The sequence below is a fragment of the Neolamprologus brichardi genome, chromosome 17 (assembly GCF_056152115.1).
Source record: "Neolamprologus brichardi isolate AB-2024 chromosome 17, ASM5615211v1, whole genome shotgun sequence".
Classification (NCBI taxonomy): Eukaryota; Metazoa; Chordata; class Actinopteri; order Cichliformes; family Cichlidae; genus Neolamprologus; species Neolamprologus brichardi.
This window is the reverse complement of record NC_142120.1, coordinates 5,187,401-5,213,998: the sequence shown is the minus strand read 5'-3', so window position 1 is coordinate 5,213,998 and position 26,598 is coordinate 5,187,401. Positions and strand designations below refer to the sequence as shown.

At 41.7% G+C, this 26,598-nt stretch overlaps 1 protein-coding gene across 9 annotated transcripts in view; it reads right to left on the bottom strand.

The window, feature by feature from the left end:
* celsr1a (cadherin EGF LAG seven-pass G-type receptor 1a) overlaps nucleotides 1–26,598 on the bottom strand; it is a 106,306-nt gene that overhangs the window by 33,925 nt on the left and 45,783 nt on the right. For 7 of the 9 annotated variants that reach the window (XM_087830312.1, XM_087830309.1, XM_087830313.1 and 4 more), the window contains exons 4-7: nucleotides 24,941–25,163; nucleotides 22,221–22,336; nucleotides 19,679–19,767; nucleotides 1,294–1,451 (exon numbers count right to left, since the gene is read on the bottom strand). In XM_087830312.1, coding sequence (XP_087686438.1) covers nucleotides 1,294–1,451; nucleotides 19,679–19,767; nucleotides 22,221–22,336; nucleotides 24,941–25,163 — 586 coding nt within the window. Of the gene's footprint in view, nucleotides 1–1,293; nucleotides 1,452–12,087; nucleotides 12,169–19,678; nucleotides 19,768–22,220; nucleotides 22,337–24,940; nucleotides 25,164–26,598 lie in introns of all 9 variants that reach the window. The other 2 variants (XM_087830316.1, XM_087830315.1) reach the window with 1 other exon arrangement.

Sequence of the window (26,598 nt, the reverse complement as noted above, 5' to 3'; positions counted from 1 at the left end):
CATAACACACGTGAAAAGACCAAGGAAAACCAAGTTAACGATAAAAACGATAACAAAATAACGCTGAAAACCGATAAAAACCCTGAAAACCATACATTTCACATCTGAGCCTCAACTCTCGCGGCCCGGTACCAAACGACTCACAGACCGGTACCGGTCCGAGGCCCGGGGGTTGGGGACCACTGATCTAGACGTTCAGCAAATCAGCAGAAATCTGCAGGCTTCTTTGAACCAACTTTCCGCCATAAACTTCAGCGCTCTTGGGTGATGTCTTAAAGTTATCTAGAAAGTTCAGATTTTCATTTTGTTCTTTTATTTAAATACACAAGAATGCAAAAACCACAGTGTCAGACACTCAAAAGCCCGAAGTTCAACTTACAGCTATGATCCAGAATTTATTTGTATAAATATTAATATAAATATGTAGCAGTAGAGTTAATGGGTTTTGATTTTTTTTCTGAAGTATTGAAGGAATCCGTGTTATGGATATTTGTGAAAAGATACCCAGTACAGAGACTCCAGTGTCAATACAGACTTGTAGGATGTATTAAACTAGTCTTTAAATCCCAAAGGTTTCTTTTTCATAAATTTGTTGGGGTTTTTTCCCAGAAATTTACAGCAAGAAATATTATTGGGAAATCCCACCCAGCACTCTACAGTTGTGTCAGTGGAGTCATGTTTTTCTGCCTCAACAGGACTCACTGTGCAGCTTAAGCCACACTCTGGATTCTGTCAAGACAGCTTCGAAAGCGAAACCTCTCAAGCTCTCGCCACTTTCCACCACATAAGACGCAGCGGTCTAATTATTCCAGCGTGATCAAATTAAAGCATCCTCAAAACGCCTCTCAGCGTCTGTGACCGGTGCAACAAGTTCCTGAAAGTATGTAAGCTCATTAGCTCCCCTTTGAAGCTTTCTCTCTCGCTCCCTTTCAGTCCCCACCCTCTACAAAGTAAATGGGCCTCAGCATGCAAGCTTTCCAAAAGAAAAGGCACACTGTAAAAATATAAATTGATGAGTGTGTAATAAACACACAGTTAATCCTGTAAAGCCTGCGCTGAGATGAGCTTTTGGTTGTCTGACAGCAGAGAGACCACACGGATGAGCGCGGAGATTAGGAGATAAAAGCGGGAGAAGATGGCAGAATGTGAGTTGTGTAATGAAGGCGATTTGGCGTAGCCCCCGAGGCGCAACACGTTCCCTCATTAGTCTGACTAGTTTGAGTGAATGTGTGTGGGAAGAGGTCCAGAGAGAAAAGAAAGAAAAGAAAGTTAGTGAAAGAGCTTCCCTCTTACTTCTTCTGTCCAATCTGGGTACCCTGCGCGGCGCAGGAGTAGTTCCCGATCTGCTTTCCGAAGCGGATCGCCATGGATATGTCACAATCGTCAATGGCGACCATAGCCACTTTTTCTCCGGACGGTCCGAAAGGGTTCCCCACGCTCACCATTTTAGGCTGAAACACAGAATGAAACACAGATCACGATCATTCATCGGCATTTAAGAATGATAGCGGGGATTCGAGAGTTCCCGCTAACTGTATCTTATTCCCTGCGTGAGGGTGCTTTGTTACAGTAAATTGCCTCAGCTGACTGAATTTGGTTAAAACGTTTAATGCTCGATTTCTTTCTTTGTTTCTTTTCACACAATGTTAGAAATCTGGCAGGATCGGCGCGGGTCAGCGCTACACAAACAACGTCTAGCTGACTTTAGCGGCGGCGCTCAGGCCTCTCTGGGCTTAAGGTGACAAAAAAGCCCATTGTGCATTAGCTCGCACCTAATGATTACAAAGTAGCCTAATTCTTCCATCAAGGCCCGTGGCCGACGAGCGCTGATCTTAGAAAATGTGGCTCGGCTTAGAAAATCAGGCCACAAAATCGCTTTCGAGTTTCTAATATCGAACCTGAGAGCAAAGTTCAATGGAGCATTTCCCTAACAATAGCAGCTTTGGAACAGGAGCAGAGTTAAAACCCAAAAGAGGAAGAAAAAGGAAGTGCATTCATGGTTAAAGCTGAGATTTATTTCAAATTCTTTACAAATGTATTTTCTTGTCTTGTGTTGAGTGCCTTACAGCAGATGGAGTCATAAGTTATGTCACTCTGCTATCTCTACTAGGGTTATGCTATATTTCTGCAGTGCATAAAGACGGCGGCACTGAAGCTCTGAGATCTGATCGTGGAGCTGTGTTTATATACAGTTTACATAAGGCTGACAGGCTGAACAATAGCAAGAGAGGCTTTCTAACCACTTAGCAATAGGGCTGGGAATCAGAGAAACTACATCAAAGAGCCTGAAACATCCGGGGAACTGAAGGAGAGCAAAACACCCCCTCAAAACTCTGAGAGCAGGGATCAAGTATTTATTCACAACACTGTGGTATCAGGGTTTACGTTATGGTTACGTATGACTCTGCATTATTTTAAGATGAAAAATTAATGCAATAGAAGAGATGAGGAGGCACAGATAGAAAGAAAATGTGTGTGTGTGTATTCTCTGCTACATTAATCGGTGTAGAGTAATGAGATACTGGTGGGGCTGATACAGGAAACATAAGAACAGAGAGGGGGGGAAAATGGCAAAGGACAAAAAAAAGGAAGTCCAGAGAAAAGAGACAAAGGAGAAAATGGCAGACGGGCAAAAACTGAGCAGCACTGTCTTCTATTTTGGCTCAGGTGGGCTCCGGTCCAGGCATAACTCAAACCCACAGGGAGGGTTTTTTTGATCAGGGCCACTCCCTTCAAAATGCCCCATTTCCACAGATTCTACAAAAGACACTTTCACACTTTCAATAAGAAAAACAGGAAGCATGGCACGTCTGACACCGCTGCTGTTTTCTTTCTCTTTCACGTGTAATCTCATTTGTACAGGCTTTAGGTGGAAACGTCGTGCACACATACACACAGAGACACAGACAGATAAACAGCTGAGTGCAGACAGAAAGCACGAGGCCTTATCGGGCGTATCGGGCACGGTTGAGCAAGGCATCACGGATGAATTCTCTCATTTTTGCCCGTCTAGGATTCATAGAGTGAATCGATATGAACGAACAGTGAAAACGACATCAAAATTCTCCAGAGTCCAAGGACGTGTCTTAACAGGTTTTACTTTCCTTTTCTCCACACAACAAGCAGCAACCTTAACGTCTGAAAAATGAACATGAAAAACGAGCACATGTGCCAAAAAATGGAGACAGCAGTTCCTTGATTGGCCGCTTGGATCTGGCCAATTTAACAGCAAAATAAACACGTTCACAGCCTGCTGCAACAAACTCTTGTTTGTGGCTACTTTTCCCATGAAAACCAGTGAAATAATCTTGTCAAATCTGACCGTCGCTTCAGTTCGTTGACTTTAAAACAAGGCTATTGCCTTCAGGTTTCTAAATTTGAGCCTCTGGGTGACAACAGACCGGGTGGATGCTACCACATGATTAAATTCTCCCCTCCCAAATAATTAGGTGGTTTGGCTCAAACAGCTTGAGCCGAGTCTGAAACCCGAATCACAAAAATGTAAGACCAAGAGGAAAATATGTGATTGAAATCGTGGGTCCTGCTTTTGTTCCTCACCGTCTGAACAAAACCCAGGCTCACTAAGCTCACTGTAGGCAGGTGACACCCCACAAACTCCAAATATGAACCTCTTGCCGGCTGAGCGCGATGCTTTATCGCTGAAAATCTTCAAATGTCAACGTCATTAGTAAGTTACGTAAGTCGGACTGTTCCTCCTGAGCGGACATGTCGGCAGCCCGTGATGAGACGCTGCACTGCTTCATAGCACCACTCAGATGAAGGAGTTAAGACACAAAGTACGTGCTTGACAGGCTCGTGGCAGATTTGACCCTGATAATAACGAGGACCTTTACTGCTTAACCCCGCTGTGAAATATGCACAAAAATGTCCCCTGTGGGCCATTTGTGATTAGGGGCACCACTGGACTCCAGAGGAAAATAAGAGCAACATGTGGCTTTCTAAGCTGTAGAACAGGGTTGTCAAACATAAGGCATGAGGGCCAGAATTAGCCAGGTGAAAACTCCAATCCGGTCCACTGGACAAATTTGGAAAATATGAAGGAAGAGATAAATTTGGGGCTTTTAACTATATTTTACAACTTTTCTTACTCCACCATGGCCATTCATTTCACACCAAGGAATAGAGAAACAATTAAATAGCAGGGTTTTTTTCACTGATGATACGGCACTTCTTTTTCTTATACTGAGATATTTCAGGGATCAAATGTGTCATTAAAAATCTTTACATTGACACAAGGGGAAGTTTCACTGGTCCGGCCCACTGAAGATCAAAGTGGGCTCTATGATGAGAAATGAGTTTGACACAGAAAGTGTTAGCACAGTGTTAGAAGAAGCTAAACAGAGCTAGGTTTAAATGATCCACATACACACATATTTTTAGATCTGGACCTTTATAAAATCTAGAGTTGATCGCATCCAGATTTGATCAAAAATAAAAAAATAAATTAAAAAAACAAGGAAGGAGAAGTAGAAATGATCCGCTTTCCTCCCTCGAGCACTTTAGATAAAATGAGATTTAAAAAAAAGAAACTAATGATTAAACAATGTAAATATGAGCAAGCGTGGGAGCAGTGCTGGAGAAAAGCCTTTAAAGGGTGAAACAGAAGGTTCTTGACCTGCAGCTACTCTGATTAATGTCTTATCAGCATCTCTTTAGATTTCAGTGGATGGTGAAATAAAAGCAGGGAAAAAACAACAAAGCTGGGAGGAGGAGGAGGAGGAGAAGAAGAAGAGGAGGAGGAGGAGGAGAAGAAGAAGAAGGAGGAGGAGGAGAAGAAGAGGAGGAGGAGAAGGAGGAGAAAAAGGAGGAGAAGAAGAAGAAGAAGAAGAAGAAGAAGAAGAAGAAGAAGAGGAGGAGGAGAAGAAGGAGGAGAAGAAGAAGAAGGAGAAGGAGGAGGAGGAGGAGGAGGAGAAGGAGGAGAAAAAGGAGGAGGAGAAGAAGAAGAAGAGGAGGAGGAGAAGGAGGAGAAGAAGAAGAAGAAGAGGAGGAGAAGAAGAAGAAGAGGAGGAGGAGAAGGAGGAGAAGGAGGAGGAGAAGAAGAAGAAGGAGGAGAAGAAGAAGGAGGAGGAGAAGAAGGAGGAGAAGGAGAAGAAGAAGAAGAGGAGGAGGAGAAGAAGGAGGAGGAGAAGAAGGAGGAGAAGAAGGAGAAGAAGAAGAAGGAGGAGAAGAAGGAGAAGAAGGAGAAGAAGAGGAGGAGAAGAAGGAGGAGGAGGAGAAGAAGGAGGAGAAGAAGAAGGAGGAGAAGGAGAAGAAGAAGAAGGAGAAGAAGAAGAAGGAGGAGGAGAAGAAGGAGGAGAAGCAGAAGAAGAAGAAGAAGAAGGAGAAGAAGAAGAAGGAGGAGGAGAAGGAGGAGGAGAAGGAGGAGAAGAAGAAGAAGGAGAAGAAGAAGAAGAAGAAGAAGAAGCTGACTCTTGCAGCTGTTACAGGTGCTGATCACACAGTAAACTCACATGGTATAATGTACACTACATTTACTTGGAGTGTGTGTGTGTGTGTGTGTGTGTGTGTGTGTGTGTGTGTGTGTGTGTGTGTGTGTGTGTGTGTGTGTGATACTGAGAGCGTAAAGAAACATCGACACACACAGAGTCAAAGTGTACGTGCTTTAATACGTGACTGTTTTTGTCACTGTGTAATGCAAACTTGCAGCTAAAACTAAGACTCTGCTAATTCATGTAAAGCTGATCACGAGCTAAAGATATGGGTCAGCGATGCATACTGTGTGTGTGATGTGTAAGCATCAGTTTAAGGTTTAAACGAAGCCAAGCAGAAAGAGTGAACGAACGTTGGTCGTGTATCCCGGAGATATCAAAAACATCCGTTTTTGTTAACAGAGCTTTGAGCAACAAGACTGTTTCCAGATCACCAGAAATTCCTTTAAATAAACATATTTTCCTATATTCTGCTGAATAAGACTTCAGACTTCACTGATTGCCCCAGAAGCAGCAGACTCGGGGCTGACAAAGGCCCCACAAGTCAGCCACTCGCCATAAACTCCCACGCTCAAGCGCATTTTGGTCTCCGTAGCCATCTTTGGTGATTGGATACTGAATGTGATGACGAGGGTGTGAATCTGCACGCTCATTGGCTAAAGATTTTAAAGACTTGTCCTTGGATTGACCATAAATTTAAAAAAATGTAATTAGGATTGCATTCAATATGAAGTCTTCTATAAAAGTCATTAAGAGGATGCAGTTTGGGCGCCACTATAGCTCACCGTGCACTGAAGGGCCTTACTGGAGTCTGCCCTGGGCCGCTATATGTGGCACCCACCCCTCCAATAACACACACACACACTTCTGTCCCCACCTTCTGCTCAGCACTGTCGTCCAGTAAACTAACGGACAGTTTACATCTTTGTGTATTCACTTTTCAGATCCAGAAGTTACATCTACCTTTTACAGTGTCTATGGATGTATCTGTGGATCCCTACTGGCAGAGTTGTCATGTCTGTACGGCATAAACAGCCCAACATCTGATCAAAAATAGTCTACTAGTTGCGCCGAAGTCTGTCATCTGTCGAAGTTTTAGAGTTTACGCAGATGCAAAATCAGTTTGTGCTGCTACTTTTGTTTTTATGAATTCCCATTTAAATTGCTGTAAAATGTTGCAATGTCTATAACTGAACACTAAGTGTGCCTGTTAGCTTCAAACATGAGCTGTTTCAGGCTTCTCTCTGACCCTTTCTTTTAAAGTGCACTTGGCCCTCGCTTTGAGGGGCCCCATGAGAGGCTCTCATTTACCTTCCGCCTGACTCGGGCCGTTGAAGATTCCCTCTCTCTAAGGTGTCGTCTCCAGGGGTGATGGGCTTGCTGCAGCCATGGCAACGCACTTGATCCCCACGGCTTGCCACAAAGACGAGGAGGGCGGAGGGCGTGAGGTGATTGGCCGAAAACCCGCGTTGCGCGAGCACACGCACGGTTACACACAAAGTTCTAGCTTAGGCAAAAATGCAGAAAAAGTGTACACTGTGTGTGTGTGTGAGGGGGACACTTTCAAGCCCACACACCGTTTTCCTCCCACCAACACAGACGAACACACTGACAACTCCATTATTACGCGCCTGTCTGTCAAAGCCGACATGATAACTTAGCCAGCCCCGCGGCCAGGATAAAGAGCAATGCTGCACAGACTGTTACATGTAGCTCAATGACTGACCCAGAAAACACCTTAAACACTGTCACAATGAGCAACAAGCAGCCTGAAAGTGTGTGTATGTGTGTGTTGAGTGGGCAGGACAGAAGTGGTGATTATGTCCTTGTTCACGGATGTGCTCAGGGAGTATGGAAAGGATGTCTGCAGAATGCGTTTACAGGAGTGCACATTGAGTGAGCGAGTGGCGAGCTCGTGCGTGCGGGAGCGATGCAGGAAGCGGTGAGCAGCGCTGCAAACGTCCACATAGTTCACTGGGATCATAAAGGAAGGAGAGCGCGCAGTCTTTTATTTTATTTGCAGTCGCCTGAGGAAACGCCATTGTTACTCTGATGACTGGATGAAAATGGATGCCTGAAAATGTGCCCTTGATGGTTTTTGGTGCTTGCGGTTAAAACTGTGCAAACTACAAAATAGGACCAAGCGTGTTTTTATTTTCATAAAGTAGCCGCTGGTTTTAATCAGGGAAAAGGCTGGAGCCAAAATAAAGACGGGCACAGAACCAAAACCAACTCTGGTGTTTGTGTTTGTGAGTGAAGTGAAGTGATTTTCGATCATGTCACGCACGGGCTCGAGTATCCCACCTTCTCTCTGGCAGCAACAAACTCTATCATGTCCACATTACCTCACCTGCCCTGTGGCTGTGTAAACCTAGAAGTGTGAACACACACACACTTTACACGAGGCTACAATGTACCATGTTCAAGAATATATGTTACTACCATCCCCATCGTCTCACAGCTTCAATCTATCTGTCAGTGTAACAGACGGACAGCAGCCATTGTTGGCTCGAGGCTTTCAAGAGGCACAACCAACATGCAGACGACACATAAGCGGACGCAAGAGTAACTTTATCCTGTTTGGACCCTCTCGAGAAAATTCCTTCCCCCTAGTTGGCAAAGTCAAACAGCCGGTATGCTGACATCAATGGCATTACCTTCTGAATGATGTGTTTTATCTGCATGTTGTAATGCTTGAGGTATGTCATAGGCGCCTTTTGTCTGCCTCTTTGTCAGCAAGCTAATGCAAAACTACTACAACTGGAATCGTGAAATTTCTGGTGGAGGATGGAGGATGGGCAAAAGGAGAACCTGAGGAAATTTTGGCACAAATCTTGATCACTTTATTTTTTAAAGTTGACCTTGGTGGAAGCACGGTTCATAGGCAGGCTTTGGCTCTTTGTCTTCTTTTGCTTAATTAATAATAATAAACTTTTGCTCTTCTTTTACATTACTTACTTACATACACAACTTTAGGACTCTACATATGCAATTAGTAAAAATCCTATTTTTTGTTGCATCTTCAACCAGACTTTGGCTAATTATGATCATGTGACACAGAGGTTTGAATCTGGCCTCTGAGGTAGGAGCTGCTGCTGCACAGCGACCATCTAATTGTTGTCTAAAGGGCCTCGCAGAGCTCACAGCATAAAGCGATTAGCATCAACCCTGATGATCCTTAATGTTTTGCAGGAAAAAAACCTAATGGTGCACTAAAAGCCGGATCTGACGGGGATCACAGAAGAGATAAAGAGACGCAGGGAGAAGAATGAGGAGGCCGAGAGGCAAGACAGGACGAGGAGAATATTTTACTGCAGGGAGGGCAGAGCAGCTATAAACTGTGTGGATTTTCTCTTTCTCTCTTTCTACTTTTATACCCACCTCCCCACAAAAAATTCCACTGAATCATTGTCTTTTGCACAGTTAATAAGAGGTTTAGGTCATGCTAGGTGAGGTGTGTGAAATTTCCTCCCCTTAGTAACACCCACACACACACACACACAATATTTCACATCGCAGCAGAGTTAGGAAGGAATGTCAAAAATTGGAGAAGGTGCAAAAAAAGCAGACATAAGACAGAAAGGTGTAGTTACTGTATCTCCACAGTCCAAAACACACAATCCACTGTTCCTACTGACCGCTAACTCTGCACAAAACAAACCCAACCCAATAAATTGCAAATGTACTGCATTCATCTAACTTCTCACTACTATTTCATTCTGAGGGCAAATCTTTGAGCGACACAACAGGTGATTAATGATAGCATTTGAAGTTAGATGACAATCTAAACAGAAGCGTGCAAGCTCATGATGATATTTACCATCTGTTATCATTACCAGAGCCTAAGCCTAAAGTTTTGACCTGCCACTCTGATGTTGCCAAGGAAAACACAGCCACTGCTCAGTGGGTGTCTACCCACCTGTTTGTCTGCCTGCCTGCCTAGACTCGAGCGTGTTTATTTCACCTGAGTGAATGCTTATATAGGAAGGCAATGAGAACTGACAGATGATGAGCAACAGCGCTGTAACTGTGTCCTTTCTGCTTATGCACTGTTTAGGTATTTGTAAGAAGTAGACTCTCCAGGCAAGCGGAGCAGTGGAGCAGAAAAAGATACAAGTGCTGCATGAGGAGACTCCCTTAGCCCTGGGCAGTATGTTTCTGAGTATTATCATAAAACTGAATATCATGACAATGTTAGTGCCTACCAAAACGACAAAGCAAAAACCTTTTAATCAGATGTTACACATAAAAATGAACCCCTAAGAAAAACCCTGACATTGACTTTATTTACTTACTTGAGTATTTTTATACCACCAACTTGTGCTAAATATTGTTTTGAGAAAAGAAGAAAAGAGGCTCAATACCAGCCCGTTCTCACTCCCGTAACATGCCGACGTTTTGTTACGTCCCGCGGCGTTCCTGAGGAACGCGAAAGGAGACCTTCGGCGTTCTTATGGTACGTGGCGGGTTATGGGCGAAATCCAGTGCAATGACGCTCCCGCGGTAATAGACGTTCCAGCCCTGTATTCCAGCCCTAAACCTAACCTTATCCCTAGCCCTAACCATAACCTTTTTCCTGAACTTAACCAGGACTTTAATGATGTTAAATAGCGTGTTTCTAAGTGATTTGAAGAAAAAGAGCGAACATGTGTAGATTGAGTCCATACGGTTCTCATATTTCCTCATTTTTCCGAGGTCGTCATTTAGGAACGTGGTGGGTAGCCGAAAACGTAATATGTTGACGATTTGTCACCTAGCGTAAAATGTTATGGTTTGGGAGTGAGAACGTGTTGTCAATACATAAAGCTAGACTGAACCATGGAAAGACATGAGCGTACGCATCAACTGTACCATGTGAGTTTACAGCTACAGAAGCATAGATTGTATTTTAAAGATGGCCGTTCCCATGACGATGTCAACCACCAGTTTCTAAAATCCACATGTTGAAGCTTTAACTTTAGCCTCAATGTGGTTTGAAACCTTAACTTTAAACCCATGTTGGGTTTCTTGGAGCTTGGTGTTAGCATATTTACACGAGTACTAAAATACCAGCTAACGCTAATCAAGGTTAGCTAGCTTTAGCCACAAACTGTGTGGGTTCAAAACAGAGATGATTTATAGCTCAACCTAAGTATTATACTAATAAAATGCAAGAATGCACTCACCTAAACTGAAGTACAAACTGAAGGCACACTATTTGTCAGATAATTCCATCAAAAGTCTTTTAAGAAGACAGCCTTCAGTGACTTGAATTAGTGGATATGAAGCCTTTAGGCAGCATACCGATCACCCTACAAAGAAAACAAGCTCCTAATTTGAAGCTTCAACAAAACCTAAACAGGTATAGATTTTGTTTGTAAGTCCTTATGTTTATAAGTTCCTGTATTTTATGAAATGAAAATGTTTTGGACCTGGGTGTGCGTGTTGATCATTTTTTGAGTATTTTGGAGCCAAGTGGCCACTGGAGGAAGCACAATATTTGGTACTTTAGTCTTGCCTTAATTTTTCATCCCTTGAGATTTAAGTTTTCTAGTGAACAAAGTTTCCAAGTCTGAAAAATGACACAAGCAGAACTCATTTAAATAGTCAGGAAATGGCAACTGCTTAAAAATGAACTGAAAGTCTAACTAGACAGTCTTCTACAGTTTCCGGCAGCTCCACTTAGAGGTCGAGTGGATCATCTCCCTGTATTTTACCTTGTCCATAGCATCCTCTTATGTCACACCTACGCTCTGCACGTCCTCCTTCACTACATGTATATTCTCTTTGGTCTTCCTCTTTTCCTTCTGCCTGGCAGCTCCATCTTCAACATCATTCGTCCAATATAGCCACCATCCATCGCCTCTCTAACTTTGTGTCTAGCCTGAGCTGTCCTCTTCCACCATGCCAACCTTCAGCTTGGCCTCCTGTGTTTTATAAGAAAATGACCCAACTTCTCACCAGATTTATGACCTCATTAAATGCTGTATACACGCTTTATGGGGTAACTACCTTGTGACTGAGAAGTCACTAGTGTCTGTGGATGCAATTCCCTCATTTTCTTCAGATCCATCCCTTTTTTGACATCCAATTTTTACAAGGAGCCGATGGCCTCAATGTTCAATTCAAGTCTTCACAAACTGATGCATGACATATATTAGCTAACTTATTTATAGAGTGTTGAAAGAATACTGTGGAGCAATGTTATGACTCGTGGGTCCCCCTTGTGTTTATGGACAAACACAGGGATGGCGTAATAATCATCCCTTCCACCAGTGACACATTGTTATTGGCACGTTGCGGTAATATCATGCAAAGAAGCAAGTGTCCACAAAAGCAGTGAAGAAGCAGACCGCTAGCAAACATGTAAAAATGTTACGATTTAACTAAATATTAGAAGAAAAAAAATGGTCTTAAAAGTGATGCATGACTTCATAAAGAAGTCTAACAGAAAAGCCAGGTCAAAGCCTTCAACAGCCAAACAACAAACCAAAACCACACCATCTACGACAGCATTTTCTACAGTGGAGACTAGACCAGAGCCAAGTGACAGAGTTAGTCCAGTGGACTGTACTAGAAGCAGAGTGTTGACTAAATGAGACCCAGGCGAAGGGGAAAAAAAGCCCAGTTGGGGACTAAGCTAGAGGTCAGAGGTTACCTCCTTCTTATTGAGCTCCAGCCAGGCGGTATAGAGAGGGAGCCGCAGAGCTCCGCTGGAGTCCACCAGACTCCACCCGTCCTGGGAGAGAGACACCGTGAGAGAGAGACACTGCATTAGACCTGCAGCTCACAGCCAAGCCTCATCAGCATGCGTGTATGCTCTGTACTCACGTGAACGTGTAATTAGTGCATTTTTTGTGATTCTTTTTATACTTTTTGCTTCTTTTGTATGTGCAGATTAATTTTGTCTTTTCATTAAGAAAAGTAATAAATTATGAAAAAAAATCAGAAGTACAGTGACGGAGTGCGTCTGAATCTTTGTTCCCATCAGCACAACAACAGCGCTGCACGCGAGATGCCTTCATGCTCCGCGGTTACATTCGCCACAGACCAATTTGCCAACAATAACGACATCCTTCTTGGCCACTTCAAAAACACCTCTCCCACCACCTCGCACAATAGGCTACAAGTCACGCACTGCCGCCTTTGGACAAGAGCGACTGTGGCAGATTCACGTCACGCTGTGAAATGCAACGCTGTGTGAAGAACAGGTGAAATTTACAGCAGGAAAAAAAAACATTCAAACACGTGAACGCCCCGAAACCCGGCTACCAGCACATCGACAAAGCCAGTAACACAACAGCGACACAAGAACATGTGCAGCACTATGTGATGATTACAGTAAGTTAGTAAAAAGTGATCACGAATGATTAAAATCAATATTTTTCCTCTGAGGGGTGTAGGTTTACCTACAATGTTTGAACATGAACACATGTTGCTGTATTGTATTACAGTTGGTAAAATAGCAGCTAAAGGTAGCTAAAGGCACTGTGTGTGTTTATGTGTGATGATAACCTCAACTGTCTAAGGTCTGTGGAAACATCAAGAAGAACAAAGAATAACATGGCCTCTTCCTCTGAAAACACACCCTGACTGGGAATGCAGAGTCTGGGGCTTCACCTTAAAAAACAGAACTACTTAACCTTTTTTAAAAACACTTAGTAAAGACAACACACAAAACCTTCACCCATGTCTGTGCAGGAACACGAGATCTGGCAGTTTAACACCATAGCACACACAGACACAATGAGCCCTGTGCCCTTCATCTGCAGCAAACACTCACACAGAAGTGTGTGAGTGAGCGTGACACAGTTAAACACCTAAAAAGGAATGCGTGCCACTCTGTTGTGCGACGGCCACCCGGGCAAGTTGATGTAAAACTGCAACTAAAGGATGATGGATGACTGCTTCAAAACCACTGTCGGGCTCTTTGCAGCGTATCTTAAAAACAGTTATCCACTGAGCGCCTGTACGTAAGGCTGCGCGCGCGTGTGTGTGTGTGTGTGAGTTCATGCTGCAAACCCAAATAAATCCTGAAACATCAACAAAGAGATGGATAGAAGCACGAAGACGAGGGTAAGAGTGTGTTTATTTTACAGCACAGACTGAGATAAGTGTTTGGATCCACTCTTCTGGTGACGAAAAGCGAGACAAAGCAAAAATCTGCATTAATATATTTGTATTTGGTCTTTATTTACAGAGACTATTACCAGGAGCCTCCAATATTTTACCCTCTGAGAACTAATAAAATTTCGGTATGCATGTTTTTTGAAAAAAGCTGGGATGCCGTGCAAAATGTAACTAAAAGTCAATTAAACTGACAGAATATGGAATGGATGGGAGCATATAATGCTATAAACCTGTGTGCACCTTTCACCACTGACGGTATACACCAATTATATAAGCTTCCAACTAAATAAATTAGGCACTAATGTACCCCCATACCACCAGAGATGCAGGGTTTTCAACTGAGCGCTGACAACAAGCAGGATGGTCCCTGTTCTCTGTATGTTTTCCAGAAATAATTCATTTCTAATTTCCACAGATCAGTTTTTCAATTTTGCCTCAGTCCGTTTTAAATGAGAGTTGGCCCAGAAAAGATTGCAGGGTTTCTTTCTTTGCAAGATAGCGCTTTAACCTACATTTGTAGTTGACACGTAAACAGTGATTTCTGGAAGTGTTCCTGAGTCCATGCAGCGATTTCAACCCTGGAATCATCACCTTGATGATCACAGGGATCTAACACTGACTTACGCACAGAGATTTCTCCAGATTTTCAGTCTTTTCATAAAATTATGTAACGTGGATGATGCCACGAATACAGTTTTCACAATTTTAAACTGAGTAGCATTATTCTTCAAAATTATAACTTCAAAACAATGAAGGTACGTACTACAAGAAAAGGCTTTTGTGTTTCTGTTCATGGAGTGAAACTATGGAACAGTCTGAATATGGAATTAAAGCAATGTCCAAACATAAAACTGTTCAAAAAGAGTTATAAAAATATGACCTTCACGAACTATAAAGAAAAGGAAAATATTGAAATTAAGTGAATGTCTCTATTTAAAAAAACAAACAAACAAACAAAAAAAACAACTCATGATGTGATATTATAGTATATAGTATATCAGAAATCTGATCACTGTTTTTATTACAAATTATATCAGTAAGGAAGCTGACTAAATATTAACTGATAATTTATGGCAAAGGGGTGGGATTAAATAAGTGTTTACTTCTTCCCACTCCCTTTCAACATGTAAATTAATATTTTTTTGTATGTAATTTGTACAGTATTTTTTTCTAAATGTACTTGTATATTGTTCACATGTTGAAATAAATTACTAATCAATCAATTCTGAAGTTCTTCTACAATTTGTAGGCATCGTTTTTTTGCAGATTGGTAAACCTTTGCTTATCTTTGCATCTGAAAAACTCTGCCTCTCTAAGATTCTCTTTTTATACCCAGTCGTGTTACTGATCTGTTACCAGCTAACCTAATTATTTTAAAACTGTTCCTGCAGCTCTTTGTTTTAATTCCAACGTTTTCTTACCCTTGTTTCAATTTTTGAGCTGTTTTGAGAATATTTTGACAATAATTGCTACGTACATATTGTTTAACACATAACCGATTACTTAACCGAGCTGAAAAACAAGCAGAGTGAAAATCAACTTTGTTAAATTTAAGATTTTTTTTTTAAATATCAAAGAAAGCCTGTCAGTAGGGGTGAGTAACAGGTCTCTAATTAACCGAGAGGTTCAGTCCTGCAGAGGTGGAATGCAAAAACACACACACAGCATATTAAAAAACAGCATATTAAAAAACATTTCACACTATGCTGTGAAGCAATTTGCACTTGTGTTCTGATGATTAAAACGCCGCCACACAAGCAACCTCGGTGAGACCGAGGGAAGAACAGCAAAGGCAAAAGTAAGAGTGAGCTTATGGTACTCGCTAAGCCTGTCTGGGAATGCTGTCTGCACACCCTAACTGCAATTATCACAGCCAATATTAGCCGGCACGATACTATGAGCATGTCTAACATCATGTGGGAAAAACACTATCATAAAAATACTGCAAACACACGGGCACGTCATGTCTGCAGACCTGGATTTAGGACGATGAGGATGGGCTACATGAAGGTTAATTATAGGTTATTTTTACATAGTTTGGCTTTAAATATGATATAAAATGTTACTAAGATTGTTGTTGTAAATTCCACCTTATTAATCATTTCCATGGTTCACTTGTCTAAATGTACTAACCAACAACATATCAATAATAATAATACATGAAATAGAGGCGCAGGATTATTGGAGTACAGCATATGTGGGAAGTAGCAAACTTATATTTACTGTTAACACTCTGATAGTAACTAAAGAGGTACCTGTGGAGTTCATGAAATTAACTTTAAGGTTGTAGTTGCTGCGAGGTTGAGTGAAAACCTCCATGCAGGTGGCCTAGCAGACACACAATCACGATACAACTCATATCCTGCCCAGTGTCCTAAATTGCATCATTTCCTGCAACAAGACGCATCACTTCCTGTAGTTAACACACATCAAAACCCAGGAGAAAACCTCCAGCTGCTCCAGGAATATCCCTTCAACACACTTTATCTGTGTTTGCGTCTGTGCATCCTGTTTGAGTTTGCTAACAGTCGGCTGTCCTTGAGTCTTTGCTCTATGGAATCTCAACAATGTCTTTATCCTTCCATTGGTATTGTGTGGCATTCTCTAATAGGGGTACACACATTAGCACACATTCAGAAACACGCACACTCTCGATTTGTCTGCCCCCCCTCCCCCGGATTTAACCGCATGCACGCCCAGCTTTCCAGTCGACTCTCATCACCGCAACAATTGCAAATCCATGTCTGTTGTCATGCCAACCCTCCCCTGACCTTTGACTTTCAGTTTTTATTAGAGGCACCCTAATTCTTCAGATGACAGCTACAGACACTTGAAAAAAAGGGGGCAAACATAAAGTCGTACACAGCTTCACTCGCCTTATCGTTTGACCCAATAAACCGTGGTGTGTGTGCATGTGTGTGTGAGGACTGCGTGAGCGTGCCGTTAAACAATACAATTAGACTGTATGTGGGGCCAACAACCCTGGATTAAGTTGCACCTCCTTGGGACAACTGCTAACTTGTTTAAAGCCAGTGATTAAAAATAAAGCAAGCCATTATCACGAGCTATTACAGGCTTGAGGGAGCTTTGACTTTACTTTGTGTGTGTTGTTTGTTTTCTTTCTATACAAGGAGAAATATCAGTTTTGGGTTGTTTTTGTTTTTAAAGTTTGCTTTTAACTGGTTGCCCTGAAGATGGCGACCAATCCTATGACGACTTGCAGTCAGTTCTGTCTTTAAAACAGATATTGGTGCATCAAGATGGGAAGAAAAGAGCAATAAGATGGAGTTGATGTGCTATCAGTTTGTGACTGAATGGCAATCGCATGCAATCTGTTTGAGATAAGATGACTGTGTTAAATCTGTTGTCATCTGCATACAATGAAATTCACATTATGTACTTCATTCAGAGTCCAACCAAAACCTCAGATACACAGACCACATGAAACAGAAAATCCCTCTATTAACAGTGACCTAGTTGCTGCAGGATGGCAATTTAACTGCAAAAGGACATCGGCAACCTTGCGTTCATACGGGAATACAACCACAACACAACCCGTTGGTGCAGACTGACTCACACACTGCGTGTGTTTGAGACAAAGACAGAGAGATCCTATGTGAGGCTTCATCATGTTCCTACATACACATGTCAACAGGCCTAATCTATTGTGAGAACATTACTGCTTTCTGCCATATTCATTTCCACTAATCCCCCCGCCAGTGCTTGGAGGATTATATTACCATCAGTCAATCTGACTTCTGATCATTCAGCACATGAGGAAAAGCTGACCCGGTGTCAGCGCTGCAGTCGGCCTTGGGCTAATTTAACGGAATGTGTCGCCAGCTCTGAAAATCACTGGTCTGTATCAAGACTGACAGAAGCGAAACGCACACGCCCCCCTCCTTCACACACGATACTGGGGCTACAAATGCGTGCGTTCGTGTGCTGCCTACTTGTATCTGCATGCTGGGGAATCGAAAAGGAAGCCTATAGGATCAGTAGAGTTAAATAAAAGAAACAAAACAAAAGCAAACTGCACAGAAAGGGAACAAAGCAGGAAATCTGTTCAGACATGGGAATTAATCTCTCGTTTCCAGGGTGGCGTTCTTACAAATACCTGACAACCCCATGGACAAACAAAACAAAGAAGTCTTCCATGTCAACAGACTGTATCCAGAAATAATACCTGTAGTAGCGATGAGCCTTGCAGTAGCACCGAAGCAGGTTTGAACCATTGTTTCTACAGCATCACTATTCTGTCAAGAAGTTGACAAAAAGGTCATACAACCTCAAACAATAGACGTACAGATGTAACCCAGAAGCTAACACATAAAGTGCGGCAGCCCGATTCATCAACGTTGATGAATACGTCCCTGTCAAGGCAACCAAACATGCTCAGGGATCTATAGCTCGTGGACACAAGAAAGGCGAGCAACCTGTGAAATGTGAGACGCTGTGCATTGTAGGCAAGTGTCAGGCCAAGAATCGGGGTACTCTCTTTAACAGGTCGCAAGACCCAGGTGCTGCAGTAATAGGACGCCGATGATGCTACTGCTTGCGGCCTCGCGTACATTTAGGGAAATCACGAAAGTAAAGAATAAAAAAGATGGAACACTATTTTTTGGATAGCACGAGCACACCTCTTACTCAAAGAGTAAAGGCAGCACATGCTGATGAGGACAGGATCCATTAGCATCGGGAAGGTGGTAGAGGTGGGAATCACCGTACATCCCACGATACGATATTATCACAATACTTAATGCACGATACGATATTATTGCAATTTTTTAAAATATTTTGCGATATTCAGATTCTGTACATAAAGGTAAACTTTATCAATATTCATTTTATCTAATATCAAAGTCTCACACTCAGTCTTTCTCTCATTTCAGTTTTATTGTTGACAAACTGAACGGTTTGTATTACAGTCTAGTCCAACTTAACTGAACGCAACCATCTGGTACAATTATAGCTATTCTGAACTATGCAGTTTATGAAAACTATGCAGCCCCTTCAGCAACTGAAGAATTTGAAAGTAAATTAAAACAAAATATAATTTTACATTAAATAAAAAAGTTTTAAACTTAATTAAAATAAAACATGTCTTAAATTAAAATAAGTCAGAGCATGTTCCAGTCCATGAAAAAATTGTTTGTAACAAAATATCGATTTCTGCTGTCCCTGTATCGATACATTATTAGCAAACAAAATATCACGATGCTACACAGTATCGATTTTTTCCCCACCCCTAGAAGATGGTGCATTTAATGCTGTTTCAACTTTCATACACTGGGTTGATGAGTACTCTGTTTTGACAGCAAACGTTAAATGCAGTTATCAAACGTTCAATTTTACAGCAACCAAACACGACACAAAAGCTTGTTCATCCTCAGAAACAGAGCGTTCTCTTATTTCTCGTCTGGCTTAATATTATAAGAACAACGCCTGCAGGGTGGAAGTTTGTCAAGTAACACCAGGAACTGACTGCAACGTAAACCCCTTTTAATATAATATTGCAGCTGAAGAGGATACTCAAGCTACACTGCGAAATAATCAAAGTCGGGTTTTTTTCTCATTTAGAAAACAGGACCATCGTGGGAACATTTTAGGAAATCACTTTGAGCTGTGAGTGAAACAAACTGATAATTCCCACGGATGTTGGTGATTAGGAATACCTCAAGACTATGGCATTATGGAAATATGCTTGGGCTGCATATGGAGGTCATTCACGCTTAACTAAGACAGACATGCTACATTCACTTTAGTGAACTTTAACACTTGAAGCCAGGCTATAATTCAGAGTTTAGGACTGAAACACAGGAGAACGACCTAACTACACTTTTAGATAATCTCACAAATCACCGGTCAACATCAAAGAAATCCTCTTCACTCCCACAACACAATTCCTGAACTCACTAACCCTCAACCCTGGCTAAACACACTATCACCCCAGTATTATGATCGCACACCAAAACAGGAAAAAAAAATCAAATTCAAGCACAAACTCTTCTCTCCCAACTCTGAGCCAGGATCCTTTGTTTTAGTGGTGAGAATGGGAAAAGTTTCTGGAAGAGGAGGGAAGAAAACACGGAAGCGACCTGACTGCTTGCATTTCTTACCTTGTTGTAGTAATGGAGCTGGACTGAGTGCCACTGACCGTCACTGACTCCACCCAGGACGTAGGGAGCCACTGTGGTCTTTGTCTCACCTGCATGAGAAACAAATTGCTATTAGTTAATTCTGCAACTTGATTTGTGCACATGACTACACAGGCATGCTACTTCTCGATTTGTACACAAGGGCTTAAAATAATCAAATCAAATTGTCAATCAGGGTCAAACTGCTTGCAAACATTAGCAGAAAAGGATCTTTTCTTTATACTAAGGCTGTACTCTCTTTCTTTTAAAGGTTAAAAAGTTTTACCTCGTTGTAACACGATACATGGATTACTTCAATTTTTAAAACATAAACCACTGGCTATTGATAAGTTACTAATAAACATTAACTGCGTCTTATCTTGACATGCACGCACACCACACAGATCATAAATCAGCACGCATTAGTCTGCAGCATCAGTGATTCTCAGTGTGAAGACTGTAGTGCACAACAGCACCAGATTTGCAGAGGGTTCACCCTGTTTGTCAAGGGCAGGAGCAGCCGGGGCACACATGCCCTGCTCTGGGAAATCGGTAAACAGCACGGCAACATTAAGGACTTGAGTGTGTGTGTGTGTGAGTCTTTGTATAGAAAGATAAGGAGCAAACACAAATAACTGATGTCCTACTTCACCAATGAAAAGCACAGAAAGAAAATTACTGCAAATAATCCTGAGAGCTTCCCTCCTCTCATTAAACGTGACTCATAATTCAAAAGATTTAATTTGATGATTCATCTGTCGAACGTTTAGATATATGTCAGTTTTGAAGCAGGGCACAAGGACTTGGCTTCTCTCCCGAACAGGCTTCACCCAAAATAATCAAACTGAACTGGATCCCTCCCTGTACGCGACCATGGGAAAGTAGACTCAGCTCAGAGAACATGTGTTTGATCTGCATTCAACAGTTACCAGTTGTAACAATGATGCTGGGTGTGTGAGCACACTTGGATGAGTTTAAATGCGCTAATGTTTTTACGAATTGATCTTTCAAAAACGTTTAAAACAAGTAAGTTGCCACTGTCGTGCTGCTTATGGACCTTAGTCATCGTGGATTTTGTGGTGGTGTTTTTTGGCCAGTTAGGTGCAGTGTCTGTCCCGTATTCAGCAAGTTAAAATAAAATAAACAATAAAAGGTGAATCAAATGGACCATTACGGCAAAGCTGGGATGGTCAATTTGGTAAAGTAAATCCGTTGGGCATCTTTCTTTGCCTTTAGACAAATTCTGATGGCAAAAGAGCCAAACGGGACAGGCAAAAAAAAAAAAAAAAAGGTGCAGTTTTGGGGAGTAACGGAATACATGTACTGCCGTTACGTATTTAAAATACAAAATATGAGTAACTGTATTCCGTTACAGTTACCGTTTAAAAAGGTGGTATTTAGAATACAGTTACTTTGTTGAAATAAATGGATTACACGGCGGTACTTCCCTGTTTCATATTGTGGCAGGTCAGGACTGTTTGGGTTTTGTTTGACAGCTACGTTCTGTTGTTCCAGGTGGCAGCATTACGGTTGCCATGGTTACAGGGTGCCGCTCTCTCTCTGCATGTTTCCTGGGTGAGAGAGCGCCTGTTGTTGTTGTGCTAAGCTAATAGGCAGAATGCTACAGGCATAGCTCTAAAGAATGTAGCATCATAGGCAGTGTAGTCCGTGCTGCAGGGAGAATGGACTGCCATACACGTTATGTGTCTGTGAGCGAGGGAGGGAGAAAAAGGAAAAGTACGAGCTGTCTTCGAGCAAAAACGGGAGCTGGAAGCATGTAAATATAATAATAACCACTGCAGCCAAGAAGAGTGCCTGACGAGCCCAGTTGTAAGTAAGCTATTAAGACTCGACTGTACACCGTGTTCGTGTTTTCCTCCAAAAACAATAAGTTCCGTTGGAGCAGCCTTTCAACGCCTCTCTCTGTCTCTGGCAAGCAAAGTTGACCCAGACAACAAAGTAAAGCTAGTTTTCAGCTACGAGCCTGACACAGAACCCACCGTATTAGCCAGAGGTCCCTTTACTACGGTTCGGAGCCGCGGACCTTCAGTAACAGTAATAAATCACAGCAATAGTACATTCACGTAGTTGTAAACAGCATGATAATATATTAAGTAATCCAAAGTATTCAGAATACGTTACTCTCATTGAGTAACGTAACGGAATACGTTACAGAATACATGTTGGGGCATGTATTCTGTAATCTGTAATGGAATACATTTTTAAAGTAACCTTCCCAACACTGGTTAGGTGTCACCATTAATCAGTCCTTTCAAAATAAAACGCTCCTATCCTTTAAAGCATCATGTTTGATTCTACTATATTTGGATAATTTGTGTGTGCACTAACGCACATTTGTCTAAAGAAAGTGGAGATAGATAAGAATTATGTACCTACGTCTCTGTAAAAGTCACTTTAGATAACGCGTACTTACGCCGAATTAATCTGCTTATAATGCAGCCGAGAACTGATACGCAACAGTCGCACACACAAAAGCAGACGATCACGCATTACAGGGCCTAACCTCCAGAGAAGGTGAGCTGAATCTGTTCACCGATGATCTCCAGGGCGATGAAGTCGTGTTTCTCGTTGAACCTGCCGTTGTAGAGGAGCAGGGCATTTCTTTCCCTGGTAGCAAACCTGAAAAAATTTTTGTAAAGATGATTAACTTTGATAAAAGGAATTTTCATATATGTGCCATAGAAAGGGCTGCGTGAATTACAGCTGTTTTTCTTTACGGTGTGCTCGTGTTTCCCATCACATTTTTTAACGTCTCTCCAACCCAAACAGTGCGGGACTGAAAGGTCGAGAACCTTGCAGAAAGTTTTATGACGAAAAGAACCGAGGCGTTCTTGAGGAAAAGTCACTTGGAAAGGAAAGGAAGGATGTGTAAAGCACAGAGGAAACGGCGCTTCTGAAGTAGACGGTGCATGACTGTGTCTACATGTGAAAACGACACAAAAGGCCTGGCAAATGAGCCAGCACCTACTTGTGTGTGTGTTCTACGGGGTTCAAAGTTCAGATGTGTGTGTGTTTGTCTGTGTGTTTGGAGTGTAAGGTGAGGGCAGTGGAGTCAGCCGGCAGATGCCAGTGAGCCCAGGAGGGCAGGAAGTCAGGATGGCTGAAGCCAAACACTGATAAGGGAATCTAGGAAACAAATCACACAGCCTTTCCTGTTTTCACCTCACTGGCAACCTTTCTCACCGTCACTCTGTCCACAGATTTACAAAATCATCTCACCTATTACTGGTAAAAATGAGTTGAAGTACTTCTTTTTGTAATATGTACAGTACGACTGTTTTTCCTCTGGCGGTTCCACTTTGTTTTAAAAAGTGTGAAAGGCACAAATCATAAATCTTCACGTTCAGATGTACTGTGTGAATTATACCTTGGTTGTTCCTGAATGTGCATCTCTATGTACGTATTCAAGGAGGTGAGACACAATGGAAAAGTGCATGCATGTCTCGGCACGTCCCAGCTGGCACACTTTAGTTTGCTGACTTCCACTGTGTTTAAATTGCTACTTATGACACGCACAAATGCTCACAGGTGGCTGAATTTTAAATAGTGACACTAAATTCTGAAACCATTCGGAAAAATGTCTTTTTCCATAGTTATTCTCAGCTGCAATCATTAGCATGTCCAACTAACTAGCTATTATCAGGGATTTAGCTGAAGTCATATTAGTTTATCATGTATAAATCATTGTGCATCTATTGGCTTTACAGCTGCTCTGATCAGAGTTAGCTGGAAGCTACAAAAAGTAAGGCAAGCGTAAAACTGTGATACTTAATAATAATTAATGCGCTTAGCTATCAAGCTAAAACTGCTAAAAATTTTCTTTTTGCTTTTTTAGTAAAATCATCACTAGGGTTTTTATTTTTATTTGGAATGATAATTTAGATTAATTAAAATAATGTGTTTCTACACATTAGGCTACCTGCCAGAGCTGTTTGGGGTAAACACTGCATGCATTGGGATTCAATACTTCATTATACACAGGGTGTCATTTTTTGATTATTTTTTTATTCCCACAATATGATCCCATTTGATTTAACTTCATTATCCCATCATTTTACTACTGCTGTTTAACAGTGAAAACTACCACTTACTAAGTAAAGGAGAAATTAAAGGCAAAGGCATGAACTTGCTGAACTGCAGGTGTACACTGGGGTTGCTGTCTGTGGCATCCTACATTTACCAAGAACTGCTAAGAAGGGTATCTCTGAATAATGACTATTTTTGTGAATCTACTACAATGGAATATTTATTAATTCCCTTTTTATACTGACAGCATTTATTGCCGTTGTATTTTTAAGTTATTTCAGTGTAAATACTGAAGTTAAATTGGCCATGTAGTGATAGATGGAAGGGGAGTTTAATTGTGGGACGTTAAATAATGGTATCTTTTGTGTCTACCTCTTTGCTTACTAATCACCACTACACCTGTCAAGATTACAGTTCTTTTATGGCACACACACAGTTTATTATGGGAGCATGGTTGCCAACTCTCACATCTGGCATATAAAACACACTTTTACCTTCAGTCTCACGCTCTAGTGCTGCACAAAGAGATCTCATGATAAGAGGAAGCTTAAAAAGCCATACCTTTATGAAAAAACAAACAAACAAAGGGTTTGTCATGTGCGCAGAAAAGTTTGTTTAGCCAAAGTGAGTGTTTCACCTTTTAGCACCAAAAGTGCTCCAAAAAGATCATATATATATATATATATATATATGGGATATATACAAGGGTGCACATAAGTGGTCCGCAGGTGCGCATGCACTGTCAAAATAAAAAACGTGCACCACATAAGGAGTTGTCCGCTAGAGTGGGATTTTCACGATATATTCCGCACCACATCTCTGTGCGTTCATCATTTGTTTGAAGCCAGCTCACCTCCTGCAACCACTTTTCCGAGAATACGCGCTTCTTTTGCAGTTCGGACTCCTCTGACATTTCTTTGGAGGTGGAGGAACACCAAAGTAATTGCTTAAAGGAGCTTCTTCGACATCTTTAAGAGTTCTAAACAAATGTCTGTCCTCCTCCAGAAAATCTTATGTTCGCAAACGCGCGTTGCAACTTCTTATCTGGTGCGCGTTTTTTATTTTGACAGCGAATGCGCACCTGCGAACCACTTATGTGCACCCCTGGATATATAAAATGAATACATTCAATAGTCTTAGCCTCATGTTTTCCTCTTCTGACACTCACAGTAAAATGCTACAGTACACCAAACTTACATGAAGGAGACGGTGAAGTGGAACCTTTGCCGCAGGCCTCTGAAGGTGATGAAGGACTGTCCAGGAAAGCTGCGGGTGGTCATCTCACAGTAGGGCTTCTCATACTCCCCGGGTGGACACTCGCACATGAAACCACCTGCAAGCCGGTTGATGCACGTACCACCATTCTTGCACACACCTGGTACACAGCGGTCTGATGATGCATTAATCTCACAGTGCTCGCCTGCAAGAAAAAGAGGGACCAAGTTACACAGAGCTGTTCTGCATCTGATTTGTTTATTGTATCTTTTTTACCGTGAGAAACATTTTGCTGCTAATTGATATGGCCTGTGTTTCTCAGCTGCAGCACTACCAGGGGCGGAGCTAATGGGGGTTCTGGGGTGGCACTGGCCCCAACACTATGTTGACATTTTAATGACATCATGGATGCAAATTGTTGACTTCCTCAGTGCATTACTATGAAATGCATAACTAAAAATGAAACAATATATTATGAAAGCTCTTGTGTCAGCAACAGATGCAAAATGAAAAATTTTGAACTAAAGCTTGCATGAGATTTTTTTTTTTAATTTCCCATTCTTGCTGGTGCTTGGTCCACCCCCACAATGCAATGTAGCAATGATAATAAATGTCATCTGATTGTCTCATCAATTTGTTATCACTATGTTATCTTTTATGTGAAGCGTACCTTCCACAGTTGACTGAAATACAGACCTCACTCAGCCTAAAGGAATCCAGTTGTTTAAACAAGATGCCTTTGATTATCAGCAAAGCACATTTATTCAACTAACATGCACACGTTAAACATGGCATTAACTTTCTGTTGTTAAAGTCCCTCCAAAAACATCAGTTCAAGAAAGGCACGCCTCCCTCCAAACAGTTAATAACACTGACAAAACCTTGTTTACTGGTCTTTTCTGAGAAGCACACTTCTTAGCCAGAAGGTAATTTGGCCATGTTTGGAGAGAAGAGAGAGTTTGGAAAAAGAGTCACGATGGAGGGACAAAGACTGCAAAAAGAAAGCAAGCTGACAGGGATAAGACTGCTGGCTTTCCTTCACTAAGCTGAGTGCATGGCTAAACTTATATTTAACTGCACTTTTAAACTTGTAAACCGAACAAGGATCAGATAACAGCTGATCAGTTAAATACCTCTTAGAGTGATTCAAAGTTGGGGACAAAAGAAATCCACTTTTGGATGAGTGCATTCCTGTTTGTTTTTACCATCCTGATAATAAACCTTAGGTTAAGTCACTTTGGCAACATTTTCTGATATGCCCGCAACTAAAGGCATAAAACCCCTGCAATTAAACAGAATTTTGATATAATTTATTTATTTAGCTGCAAAGGTAGGCACACTTAAGGCTACTTAAAGGTAGGTACACTAGAAACTACCTTTGGTTTTTACAGGAAATAAGAAAACAACTATACTAAATTTACTAAATTCAAGTACTTCATTAGCAGTTTGTGATTTCATGTTAATTTTGCAGAAAAGCAAACAATAATTCCCCATCTTACATCATAAATACGCTGTGGTTTTTGGGGTACGGGACATGTTATGGAGTGGATTAATCTTCCAGTCTTCTAGATTAATCTAGCAGTATCAGCGAACATGTTAAACCTGTAGCCTCAACCCTTTTCATCCATCTGTGGCTGCTT